The following is a 13,819-nucleotide window of genomic DNA, read 5'->3' as shown; positions in this document are numbered from 1 at the left end:
TCAGTTTTTAAAACCAAACATTTGTTGCATAATGTAACACAAAGACAAAGTTGGCATGTGCTGAAGAATAATGATGGGGAAGTAGTAAAAGTCTTGGTTTTCCACGATCCAATCATTATGCTCCTGTAAGAGCAGAAAAGTTAATTTCAGAATACAAACACCTCAATTCATAACACGGACTATTCTGAAACCTAAATTGGGCCATTTCGGACACTGTTGTTGCCTGGTGGGATGGCATGTGCACCGCAAAGAACATGTGTTACATGTTCAGAAACAAGGCCAAAGTGAAATCACACAGTACACCATGACAAGCACCACCAGAAACACTTGGCGTTCATTACACATTTGATTTTGAATTAATGTTTAGTCACTGTATGTTCAGAAACCTATGCTTAAGAAAGTTTTCACAGCCCCTACATTCAGTTTTGTGACTCTCTATGGAGTTGTGACTCCTTATTTAAGAAGCTGGGCTCCCACAAAGAGTACCACGACACAGGACAGAGTAAAGCAACAGTCCTGGACTTCCAGGTTATTTGAGCCTTCAGGTGACTGAATTCTTAGCCATTAACTGATTGCAGTTCCAGAACCCTAACTCACTCTCACCCCAATTGATCCCAGTAAGTAGGCAGGCCTGTGAGAAATGTTTCTCGAGTCACACAGCTGAGGTTCTTTTGTTACACAGCAATAGACAATGTAATATATAATCTAACTGAAGCTCCCATTTTACAACCAGAGGACCAAGAGAAAAGGCTTCATGGCAGTAGGATTCGCTGCTGGTGATATGTGCCTGACACATGAGCAGCTTGCTTAGTAAAACAGTGAAATTACTGAAGACTCCAACTGAGATGGGACAGCTCAGTGTGGCTTGTGGTGGCACCCTCCATGACAGATAGATAATCCAAAGCACCATCCAATGCACAATACCGTTTTTCCATAACCAGACTCCAGATGTCTAAGGACCAAGAAGGGCTGGCTTCTTTTTCACCACTACTTCTAAAATTGGATAACTCAATTTTTTTTCTCACCAAACTAAGATTTTCTGTTCTGGATTGTCTGTTGCCAACCTGGGTCGATTGTCACATACTCAGCACCATTGGTCATTTTAACACCCTCCTTTGTAAAATAGTGGGGTCTCCTAGCAAGAACACGAGATTCTGGAAGCCAAGAGAAAAGATCATTACTCTCCAGGAGGTCACTGCAAGCAGAAGCAGAAGTTTCATAAGATGCACTTAAATAAGTTCTTCAGACAATGTTGTTGGGAACGCCCCCGCGCCAGCCAAGTTTCTCGAGATTCGAGAAATTTTAATTAATTATTAATTTCAATACATTTCAATTAATTTCAAACAAATTAATACCGTTGATTTTATTTCTATAGGCTGAAAGCGGGTGATAGGTTTCCTGCCTTTTGCTCCTTTAGCTTCCTGATGGTAGGTAAACCTCAAATAATGAGTCTTAAAACAGTCTTACTTAAAATACAGAGTGAATTCTGTTTGCCAATACCTTAACCAAAATACTTAGGATCCATGAATAATATGTGTGTGTATATGTGTGTGTGTGTGTGTACATGTACATGTGAGTGTGTGTTATGTACGTATATGTACATGTATGTGAAGAGGCCAGAGGTCAATGTTGGGTGTGGTCCTCCATTGCTCTCCACCTTGCTTTTCTAGGCAGGGTCTCTCACTGAACCAGCCTGGCTATCCGATAAGCTCCAACTCTTGGTTCTCTCTCTACCACATTCAGCCCCTTTGAGTGCTGAGGCTACACATGAGAGGCACAGTGCCTAGGTCTTATGTGGGTGCTGGAGACCTAACTTAGAGTCTCACGCTTGTGGAGAGGATGCTTTACTATCTAAGCCATCTCCATTGGCTCCCCTTCCTGCTATTAATTTTTGTAATTCTCCAAATAGGCTGAACTAATGCTTGATCCAGAGGACTGTTCACTATAGCATAATAAAGAACACAAAGGACATAGAGAGAAAGAAAGGATGGAAGCTAGGCAGTTATGCTCCATTTTGGTAGTCAGACATCAACCACCCCAAATCTGAAATCACTTTATGAACACTCTAAGACTGGAGAGACTTAGTTTGGCCTCTTTGGATACTTGAGACATGCTCAGTAAGCTCCCTTCTTCTCCAGCTTCACACAGTCTTCACACGACTCCTGAAGCCCCTCCCCCGCTTCTCACAGGCCAGGCCCTCTCTCCTTTGGTGGGTTTCATCTTAAATAGCATCACCAAGTAGGCTCTTCAGGCAACACTGTCAGAAGCCATACACTTATTCACACTAGTATCACATATAACTTGCTTTTTGCCTTTGTGCCATACATTAAAATTTTTATTTACAAACTTGTCTGCTTCTTGACTATATCTCTCTTCATAGGAACGTAAGAGCCACAGGAGGGGCTGAGCACCTGTTTCTGTCACCATCCGATACCCAGCAGCTACCACAGTGCCTTAGGTTCAGGAACACGCTCATAAAACTTATGGAATAACTAATCAAAACTGCTTTGAGTCGTGTCTCATATGTCATCTTTGCCACTGCTTTGGTTTTGGTTTTTTGTTTTCACCCCGATGACTTGGAGGATGGGACCATAGAAAGTACAGAGCTTAAAATCAGTAGACGTCAAGTAGGGGATTCATCTTTGGCATGCCTTCCTAAATCTCACACTGTGCATCTCTACAAATGTTATACTACAAGTTAAGAACATAATTCAGCATTACACAGGGAAAATTAATCATTCTTATAGATAACTGACTTGATATTAGTGTCAATGCATCTCAGAGGTGATTTAAAATATGGAAATAGGATGAAACAGAAATAAGGCACATTTTTATTACAATAGCTCCTGTGGGTGTTTTTTTTTTTTTTTTGAAAGTAGTACACTCTTTACTTTTAAACAGATACCAAAGACTGTAGTGAGTTGAATAAAAAAAATGTCCCTCATGGTCTTGGGAATTTGAAACTTGCTTTGCAGCTGCTGGTGGTGTTTGGGGAGGCTTAGGGGTGCAGTCTTGTTGAAGGAAGGACATCACTGGGAGTGGGCTTTTGCGATGAAAAGTCTCACATGGCTTCTCATTCCTCATCTCTGCTTCCCACGTCTACTTCAATAACTCTGAGTTCTCAGCTCCTGTTCTGCCACCATGCTCCTCCTTGTTACCATGCTTTCTTTCTGCCATCATGGACTTGTATCCCTCTGGAACATAAACTCTCTCTACCCTAAGTTCCTTTTGATCATGGTGTTTTATCACAGTGACAAGTTACTGAACTTCTACAGTGAAATTAAGCTCCTAGCTGCCTTTACAACTCAGTTAAGACTTACGGTTTTCCTCTGTCGGTTTTGTTGAACAAAACCATTCAGTCGTCTATTTAAAAGTCATGCTACTAAGAAAAATCCTATGGCAATTCGGAATCTTTCATACATGAGAAGCAGCTATTGCATCACATTGGGAGAGGAGCCTTTCTCTCTAGCTGTTTCCATGTGCAAGTCCTGGATCGGCTTTTTCTCTCTAGACATTTTTCCTTATTCTTTCCTAATGATTACATCAGGGGTCCCATGGGCCTCTGTGGTAAAAGGGACAAAGCAAAGAAAAAGGGTAATTTGGAACTATCAAATGCCAAGGGAAAAAGAGTCATCTCTTGGCAACAAAACCATTCATGTTCCCCGTATTCTCATTCTCATGTCTTCATGAATTCTAACGGCAGCATAAATTGGTCTTTTAAAGTCATCATTATTAGCCCCTTGGTAGCATTTACCTACTTTTTCAGGTTAAAAGCAGTTCACACTCTATGAGATTGCTTACACTGTAGTGCAATATCCTTTGCACATGTTAAGCTGACTCCAGATTAATAGTATTTCACTCAGTTTTCATTTACTATTATTGTGTTGAATACTGATTGGTGAATAATACTGCTTTCCTTATTTACAGACATAAGCAATCAGCTGTACAGTGCCTTTCAGCTTAAAGATGCTAAAAAGTCTATCGTATTTATATTCCAACAATTGATCTAAAGATGTGTCAAGCAAAGAAGTTAACAATAAATGGCATTAGAATTCATCATCATTTTTGTGACCTTTTTTTTTCTTTGAGATAGCGTTTCTCTGTATAGCAGCCCTGGTTGTCCTAGAACTTGCTCTTGTAGACCAGGCTGGCCTCGAACTCGAACTCACAGAGATCCACTTGCGTGGCCGTTTTTGTGGCTTTTTAAAAGTAGTCCTTATTCATGAAATCTGGTGTTTGAGGAAATAAACTAAAACACTCAAAACAAGGGTATCCGCAAAGCATCTCTACATTTCATGTATATGTTTCTAAAACTGTAGCTATCTCTCTTTCTTTTCTCTAAAGTCTAGTAAAGCCAATGAAGACAGGTATTGCTCCCTTTGCTTTGCTTTTTTCATTGATTTTTATTGAGCCCTACATTTTTCTTGCTCCCCTCTCTTCCTCTCCCCTACCCTCCAACCCTCTCCCAAGGTCCCCATGCTCCCAATTTACTTAGGAGATCTTGTCTTTTTCTACTTCCCATATAGATTAGATCTATGTATGTCTCTCTTAGTGTCCTCACTGCTGTCTAAGTTCTTTGGGGTTGTGATTTGTAAGCTGGTTTTCTTTGCTTTATGTTTTAAAACCACTTACAAGTGAGTACATGTGATAATTGTCTTTCTGTATCTGGATTACCTCACTCTAAATGATGTTTTCTAACTCCATCCATTTTCCTGCAAAATTCAAAATGTCGTAATTTTTTTCTGCTGCTCCATTGTGTAAATGTACCACATTTACCTTATCCATTCTTTGGTCGAGAAGCATTTAGGTTGTTTTCACATTCTGACTGACAAACAATGCTGCAATGAATATGGTTGAGCACATGTCCTTGTGGCACAATTGAGCATCCTACGGATATATACCCAAAGTGGTATTACTGGGTCTTGAGAAAGGTTGTTTCCTAATTTTCTGAGAAATTGCCACACTGACATCCAAAGGGGCTGTACCAGTTTGCATTCCCACCAGCAATGTGGGAGTGTGCCCTTTACCCCACAACCTCTCCAGCATAAGTTGTCATCAGTGTTTTTGATCTTAGCCATTCTTACGGGTGTAAGATGGAATCTCAGACTTGTTTTGCTTTGCATTTCTCTGATGACTAAGGATGTTGAACATTTCCTTAAGTGTCTTTCAGCCATTTTAGATTCCTCTGTTGAGAGTTCTCTGTTTAGGTTTGTACTTCATTTTTTATTGCATTATTTGTTCTTTCGATGACCAATATCTTAAGTTCTTTGTATATTTTGGAGATCAGATCTCTGTCTGATGTGGGGTTAGTGAAGATCTTTTTCCATTTTGTAGGCTGTTTTTTTTTTGTTTTGTTGACCATGTACTTTGCTTTACAGAAGCTTTTCAGTTTCAGGAGGTCACATTTATTAATTGTTTCTGTCAGTGTCTGTGCTACTGGGGTTATACTTAGGAAGTGGTCTCCTGTGCCAATGCGTTCAAGTGTACTTCCCACTTTGTCTTCTATGAGGTTCAGTGTGGCTGACTTTATGTTGAGGTCTTTGATCCATTTGGATTTGAGTTTTGTGCTTTTCTTGTATTAAAAAAATAGATAATTGATATTATATCTTGTTTGCTGATATTTTATTCTTCTGTTTCTTTGCTGATAAGTTCTTAGACTTTAGAATCTGGAATAAGGAAGAGGGCCTAGGTTTAACTTATATCACAATAACAATGTTGCTTATCATAAACAAGTATTTAAAACTTGTTGGGGGAGGCTGCTCGTTCATTCACAGTTGCCCAGACCTGAAACTATCACTCTGAAACCATATTATTTGCAATACTGTTTGGCCAATAGCTTAAGCTTATTTCTAGCTAGCTCTTACATCCTAAACTAACCCATCTCCATTAATCAGTGCATCACCACAAGGTCGTGGCCTATCAACAAAGTTTCAGCAGGCTCCAGTGGAGGTGTCTGTTCCTGGCAGTGGCTACATGGCTTCTCCTTGACTCTGCTTTCTTTCTCCCAGCATTCAGTTTAAGTTTCCTGCCTACCCCTACTCTGCCCTATCACAGACCAGAGGAACTTCTTTATTCATTAACCAATAAAAGCAACACACATACAGAAGGACTTCCCATAGCTAAAACTGAATATTTATTCTTAGGCATGGGGGCAATGTTAAGGAGTAAACCCACGACATCACACAGCAGTGTTGCAAACCAACACTCAATTATTTTATTTTTTAGACAAAGTATCACTTTATAACCCAAGATAGATTGGAATTTGCTATATGATCCATTCTGGGCTTGAACTTGCAATCCTCCAGTTCCCTTTTCAGCGTGGGGATTATAAGAATGCAACACCACACCTGGATCAACACTTACTTGCTGAGGTGATGAAATAAATTTCCTATGTTAGTAAAAAAAAAAAACCTAGCAATATTATAAGAGCACCTTTAGTACTATATGAGCTTTGTATTGTTATGATTTTTTTTTAAATGCTGCAAGATCCCCGGAGGCAGTAGGCAGCAGAAATGTTGTAAGTCCCCAAATGGTGGTGGTGGGCCATGTGGCGGCAGGCAGCAGGCCCTGGGAGCAGCCAGTCCCAGGCAGAGACAGCTGCCGGTCCCCAAGCCGTAGCTGGTCCCAGGCTGGGAAACACATGGCGAGCGGGCAGGAGACAGAGACATGGATAGACACAACATGCAGAGTGATGTCGTAAATATTTATTCAGGAGGTTTATGGAGGGGGAAAGAAAAACGGGAGAAGAGCAGAGGGAGAGAGAGAGAGAGAGAGAGAGAGAGAGAGAGAGAGAGAAGAGGAAAGAGAGAAAGGGAAGAGAAACAAGAGGACAAAGCGAGAGAGAAAGGAAAGGGGAAGAGGGGAAAGAAACAGAGACAGTCAAGATGGCGAGAGGAGGGGAGGAGCTGCAGGGAGTGGGCGTGGCTTGTCTCTTAAAGCGATGAACAATCATAACATGTATAATGTTATCACAATGTATCACAACTCAAAATAGACTGAGTACAAATTACTGGAGTAATGTAAGTAGAATAATAGAGAGAGTAAGATGACTAGATTTCAAAGTCATCTTCATCTCTCCCCAAATCATTAAATGTAATCTAGCATCCACCCTTGCTCCTTCTAGGGCCCAACATATACATCAGGACTTTTGTTTTACAGACTTCTGAGAATCCTATAAATATGTATGTATATATGTCTATTTTTCTTCTTCTTTTCAATTGCATGATGTTCCGTGTGAATGTTCACATGTACTTGCTTGTCCATGCGTGTGAGGGTCCCTGTTTGATACTGGGACTGTTCTTCAATTGCTCCTCCATTGTCTTCTTTGAGGAAGGCTCTCTCAGGCAAACTAGAGCTCATCAATTCAGATAGTCAGGTTAGCCAGCTTGCTTTAAGAATCTTGTCTCCACCACCCAGAGCTGGCATTATAGACGGAACACAATTCCCATGTGTCATTCAAATAGTTAAAGTGCCCCAGCCCCTAGAACATATATTTATAGGTCTCAATTATCTCTAATTGGATGGAATAATCTACTAATTCCATCAAACAGAGATAGCCATTATTAGCCTTTTCAGTTTATAGTCTTCTCAAGTTTATTACAGATGTACTATTTTTCCAAACAATTTTACTTATTTTGGATTCAGTTAACAATGTGTGGAGCTTGCTGATACAGAGGGCCAACTGAATAGTTCTTTAGTTATGATGTCATTATGATGTAATATTTCTTTATGAAACTTAGCCATCATTTAGGAGTTTTAACTGAGTGTGTGTATGTGACTGTGATACAGGTGTGAGTGAGTTGTGGTGCACACAGGCCAGAGGTCAGTTCACTGGATTTGCTCACCCACCCCTCTACTGTCGACTTCAGGGACAGAACTCGGGTCTTCAGGCTTGCATCACTAACATTTTTACTTGCTGAGCCGTCTCCTTGAACCCTCACCATAATTGAATCAATCTTCTATCATTGGGCACTTGAACTATTTGCTATATATTTCATTATTATATATTTGTAGTACCCTCAATATAAATTTTTAAACAAAATCTTCTTAAATTTCTTCACACACTTCTCATATATATTATTAATAAGGGCGTGCGATTTTTAATTATAAATATCTTATGATTTCAACACTTATTGATAAAATTGAGTTGGATCATCATTTGAACATATTCCAGTTCTAAACGTTTGAGTTCTATACATATTAGAGCTATAATAACTGGGTGAGATTATTTTCAACACTCAGAACCACAAGGCACATAATTCACAGTTTTCGTATGAGTACAGAGGGTGGAGGAAAGACAAACACAGAACCATACAGACATATTATCTTCCTGGAACATCAGTTTTATACTGTGATTTGGGGGAATCAAGCTTGGATTTTTCTCTTTAAATGCAAGAACATTAGAAAAATTCCTGCTTCTCGGTGTGTGCCTCCCTAGTATCACTAAGGGAAGAATCAGGTTTCGACAAGAAAAGGCAGACATACCAGCCTTTTGAAGCCATCAGAGGACAGCATTTATATTATTTTTCTAAAAAAAGTTTTTTAAGGTGTGTATGCGTGTGTGCATGTGTATGTGTCTTCCCACAGAGGCCAGAAGAGGATTGTTGGAGTTATAGGTAGTTTTGCAGTCTAGAAAATAGTGTTCTTAGTAGCTGAGCCGCCTCTCCAGCCCCTCTACCATACTCTTCCATAGGGCTCTTGAATTATTCTCGGCGCAGAGATCTTAACACACTCTGATCGGTTCCTAGAACTTAGAGAGTGAGTGAGTCAGGCTGATTTTTAAAGCATCATGAACAGGTTCAGATGTCTTGCTTTCTACAATTTTGTAGACTTTCTCTTGTTTCTTGATCAGGACCATGACTAACAGTAGTTTGTTTGGTCAAAGTTTTTTCGAGACAGGGTTTCTCGGTAGCTTTGGAGCCTGTCCTGGAACTCAACTAGCTCTTGTAAACCAGGCTGGCTTCGAATCCAAGTGCTTGGATTAAAGGCGCGCACCACACCCGCCTGGCTCAAAGTTTTGGCTTTTAGAGGTCCAAGTCTCACACAGCCTAACCCGTCAATGATGACCTTGAATTTAACAGCCTGCTGTTTCCAAGTGCTGGGTGGGCTCACAGTTATAGCTGGGCACCACCTTGTCAGGCAAATATTTTTAAAAAGATACAAATTTCAAGTATGGGAACAACCCGCTTGGAACAGAAGGAAGAAGAGGATGAGGAACAACTACCACCACCAGTGGGAGGCAGTCAGACTTTTGTACTCAGAAGAGACCAAAACACACCCTGATATATAAACATTTAATCACAACATTTTAAAATCCACACGGAACAGAGAGATTCTATAAGTTATTTATTTATACTTTATACTCCAAATTAACTCTGCCATCACCAGATACATCAGAAACAAATTGCCAGGGTCTTGCTTATTTATTTATTTATTTATTTATGTATTTATTTACTTATTTATACTCCAAATTAGCTCAGCCATCATCAAACATTGTGTAAATCAAGAAAAGTTTGCATTTTTTTAAAACGGATCTGGAGGGTAATTTTTTTTCTTTACATTTCTTTTCTTTGCTTAATGAATTACAAAGCTCTAATTAAAAGAATTACTTTAAATTTCAGAAACACAAGTGGCACAGGGATGCAAAAGGAGGTCAGTAACAGGCCTCCTCCCGGGGTGGGCTGGCATGGTCCTGTGGTCAGGAGGTGGCTCGGAAAAGGCACCCCTGGTCCACGCCTGCTCGGGGAGTTGCGGGAGGGAGCCTCCTTCCTCCATGCCAAGCGCACCAGAATTTAATCACAGTCAAGGAGATTGCCCAAGTCAGAGAGTGCCCAACTCAGCAGCGAAGTGGCCCTCCCTGACCCGGAAGTGCTCGGCGGCCTCGGCGAGGACGCGCCTGAGCCGGCGCGCGCGCGCCCCCGCGGAACTCCCGCCGGCGGTTGAGCTCTCCCGGAGGCGCGCCGGATCGCGGCGGCCGCCAACATGGCCGAGACGAGCGAGGAGGTGGCGGTGCTGGTGCAGAGGGTGGTGAAGGACATCACCAACGCCTTCCGCAGGAACCCGCACATGTGAGTCGCGCGTCCTGCGCCGCCGGGGTGGTCGGGGGCGGGTCGGTGCCGCGCTCTAGTCCACTCGCGGCTGCCGCTCGGGCCCCACGCGCGCTTCCGACAGGCGGAGCGCGGCTGGGACTGTCGCGCCGGGCCAGCTGGCCGTTACCAGGACGCGTGGCGGGCCGGTGTTGGGAAGCGACCTTCGAGAGCCACGTCGGAGCGTGGAGTTTCCTGCCCTGCCGGGCGCGTCCTGGGAGTTGTGACAACTCTTCTCCCGGCCGCCCTCCACCTGGGCGCGCTTGCTCCGCGGGCCACCGCTGTGGGTCTCTGTGCCTGGCAGGCGGCTCTCGGTGGCATCCCCAGCGATACTGTAGAGAGAGGGTCACCCACCCCATCTGACTCCCCGCAACCCCCTTTCAGGTTAATAAAGTTGAGTGGGGGCTGCTTTTGACTTTTCCCCTCACTTGTCACAAAATTGCAAAGCTAGTCGGATGTAACAATTTTTGAAGGTGACCTGGGTGGATCTCTCCTAAAGCTGTTACAAACTGGATACTTTTTATCAGAAACGCGTCGGAAGTTACAGACCAGCATCTTTTGGCATTCTTACCCAGAACTGTTGCCCTCTCTAAGTACACTGAAGGACTGGCACACACATCTCCTCCCTTTCCGTTTACTTGTTATTCTCTAGGAAGACACTCTGAAGATTTTATTCTTTATAGCACTCTACCTTCAATGAATGAGAAGAAAACTACGGAAGAGTTACCTACATCACTATACAGAAGAATCCGAAAGAAGCAAGAGTGTAGCCCTTTTCCCTTCCCCTCTCTCCTGGGGAAACAAACATGGGATTCTAGTTTTGTATTATTTTTTTCTTTGAGTCTACAATTTATTTTTAATATTCTTTATCTTTTTAAACTAGAGCACATGAATTATTTTTAAACACTTCAGCCTCCTTCGCTCTTCCGACTAAGTGAAAGGCCAAACCTACATTTTAACAAATTGTCCTTTTTCTCCAAGGTGGTGTTCATAAAGAATTTAGCCGTCCTTGGATGGCCTGCTCCCTGGTGGCAAATAGGGGCTTAAAACTGTACTTCCCTAAAGGCAAAAGACTGCTGGCCTCAAAAACATACCTGCCAGCTCTGACAGCTCCTAAGTCTTCTTCCTTTCCTCTTTTGACTGTTGACTTTTTTCAGAATGAATGCTTGGAGTGATTTCCTGGCAGTAGCCATAGTGGCTACTGGGCCTTTTAAAGAATGCTTTGATGTCTTGTGTGTCAGCCTTTGAGGCCCTTTTTGAGAATTCCAGCCACAGTGCGAAGAGACATCCTTTAAAAAAAAAAAGAAAGAAAGAAAGAAAAAGAAAAAGAAATAAAAGTTGGGCAAATGAAAGGTTTATTTTTCATCATCATTTTTTTTCTTTTCTTCCAAATGAAATTGTAGCAAAGGTTAGAGGTCCAATTCAGTAATCACTTCAGTTTCTCATCTTTGAGGCAGACTAAAATTATATTTGGCGAAATTAAGATTAGGCTAATGGGTTAGGCAGGTTGACTTGGTGTAGTATGGAGCAAGTGTCTGTTTTTCTGGATCACATTTACCAGAACTCTTAAAGGGCCCCTGCTTCATACTTTTACTCTGCAGTCTCATTAATATATACTCTATCGAAACTTAATAATTATTTGTAAATATTTGGGTCATTTGAGATAAGAAAGTTTAAGCTAAGTTATGAAATAATGAGTTATGTAAACTGTGAACATTTAAATAGCTCAATTCATTATTTAGCATTTTCAGCAGCTGTAGTTCAGTACACATTGCCTACGGTAGAAGTGTCTTCCAACTATCATTTTTTAAAATGTCTTTTATGTTGGACCTTCCAGAAGTGCTGGTATGTCTTTGCTCAGTCAAGCCTGTTTAGACTCAGAAAAGCTGTATGTCTAGTTTTTAAATAACCGATGTCTACCTTTAAGTTAGCATCTAATAACGGTATTTACAAAAGTTTTTCATTATTTGCCTTTTATTTTGCCTTTTCCTCCAGTGTGAGGTAGATTGCTCATTTATTTGTTAACATCTACTTTCTTGAATATATTGACTTTGTTTCTGTAGAAATATCTTCCTGAAGCAGTCAAAGGTTCAATAAGAACTAGGAATGATGTTTCTATCAGGTATGGATTGGTTTTCCCCTGGCTCCGTGTCTTCTCGGTTTGTAGGGCTAATGAGAATTCAAAGCACGGGAGTTAACCTCAGTCCCTCCACTCCTTGCCAGAACACTTTGCAAAGTGGAAAACACAATACAGATATTGTTTCGTAGGAGACTGGGAATCCTATTGGGTTCCCTGCAATTAGTGATTTGACCCAGAAATATTTATTACCATGAGGTATAGACTGTGTGTTAGTGTGAAAGACAGCTATCTACTGTACAGTCTAATTAGGCCATCAAGTTAATAGTCTCTTATTCAGCAAATTGATTTGTTTTATTGAATATTTCCGTTGTTTTGAGGAGCAGTGGGTACCATATTCACTGTATGAGACAAGAAGAAGTACAAATATAGTTTGCACTGAAGCCAAATTTCTGGTGCGATTGAGCTGTGCATCTGCTATATTAGCCATGTGTAGCTATGGAACACTTGGAGTGTACTTAATGTGAATGAGAACTGAACTTTTGATTTAAAGCATAATTATACTAAGTGAGTACTATGTTGTGTAGTGTGGTCTTAGTGGAGACCTAAGACCTAACCTACATGAACAGTAAGTTAACTCTGCACTATAGTTCTTAGTGAAGATGTGTTTTGGAAGAGAAAAGAGACTGGGTGTGTCCTAGGGGAGGCAGCTTTTAATGGGAACATCAAAGTCTGGGTCGGATTTACTGTATCAGAAGAAACTGGGAGTGATACATTGATCAAAAGCCACAAGATGTGATTGAAAAGATTTCACAGGAATGGGTTATAGAAGTCCTTGACTGTCTGGCATAAGTGTTGCGTTCATGTGTACAGCAAAAGAACACTCCCATTTGACAGGCAAAATGCTAGTCTGGGGATAACTGAACTGGGAGCTGAGCATATAGATTAGTGCACGGTTGAGAAGATTCCTTAATGGAATTTCAGACCAATCAACACACACTTATGAAAGAAGACAGAAAGGGTAGGAGTGACATTATGAACAGTGATACCCAGGAGACTTTATTTGGATTACAAAGTCAAGATAGTTTTCTCAGATAGAGACACAAGGAAGGATGTAGGGAGGCCCCACAGAAAACTGTTAGGTCAGGGAGTAATATTGAAACACAGTTTAAAGTTGCCTACAGGTGGAAGAATATGAAACCACAGATAATAATGGTTTTATACATGTGTTTTACACATTTAAATGATAGTGTAGTTTTTTTTTTAATTTTTGTTTAGAATTTGAGACCTGGATTTGGACCTTGTCATTTGCTAATTTGATATACGTAGATAAGACTCTCTTATCTATAAAATGAGGCAAAGATTTCTTTTTACTGTAAATTATTGCATAAACACAGAATGTGGCATGCAATAAACAATAAATGTCGGTTCCTGTTTCCTAAATAATGTCAGTAATAGTTTCAGTAGTACAAAAAGTAATCTTTAAAATTAGTGAGGAAGCCTATTAGATCTCTGAAATGTCTTCAATATCAGTCAAGTTTTAATTATTAATATACAAGTGTCAGTTTCTGTGGGTATTTTTCTTTTTGATGATTTTAGAAAGAATTTTATCATATAAAGATGTGTATGAGATTTTCTGAATCTGGGCCATTTTTCG

At 40.8% G+C, this 13,819-nt stretch overlaps 1 protein-coding gene across 1 annotated transcript in view; it reads left to right on the top strand.

Annotated features, from left to right (window-relative positions):
- The first annotated feature begins 9,919 nt into the window (after positions 1-9,919).
- Positions 9,920-13,819, top strand: part of Ptar1 (protein prenyltransferase alpha subunit repeat containing 1) — a 44,364-nt gene continuing 40,464 nt past the window's right edge. The window contains exon 1 of the mRNA XM_085693726.2: positions 9,920-10,067. Coding sequence (XP_085549852.1) covers positions 9,982-10,067 — 86 coding nt within the window. The 5' untranslated portion in view covers positions 9,920-9,981. The remainder of the gene's footprint in view (positions 10,068-13,819) is intronic.

This window comes from Myodes glareolus, chromosome 7 (assembly GCF_982192425.1).
Source record: "Myodes glareolus chromosome 7, mMyoGla1.1, whole genome shotgun sequence".
Lineage (NCBI taxonomy): Eukaryota > Metazoa > Chordata > Mammalia > Rodentia > Cricetidae > Myodes > Myodes glareolus.
The sequence above is the reverse complement of the archived record's forward strand: the minus strand, read 5'-3'. Positions and strand labels throughout refer to the sequence as shown.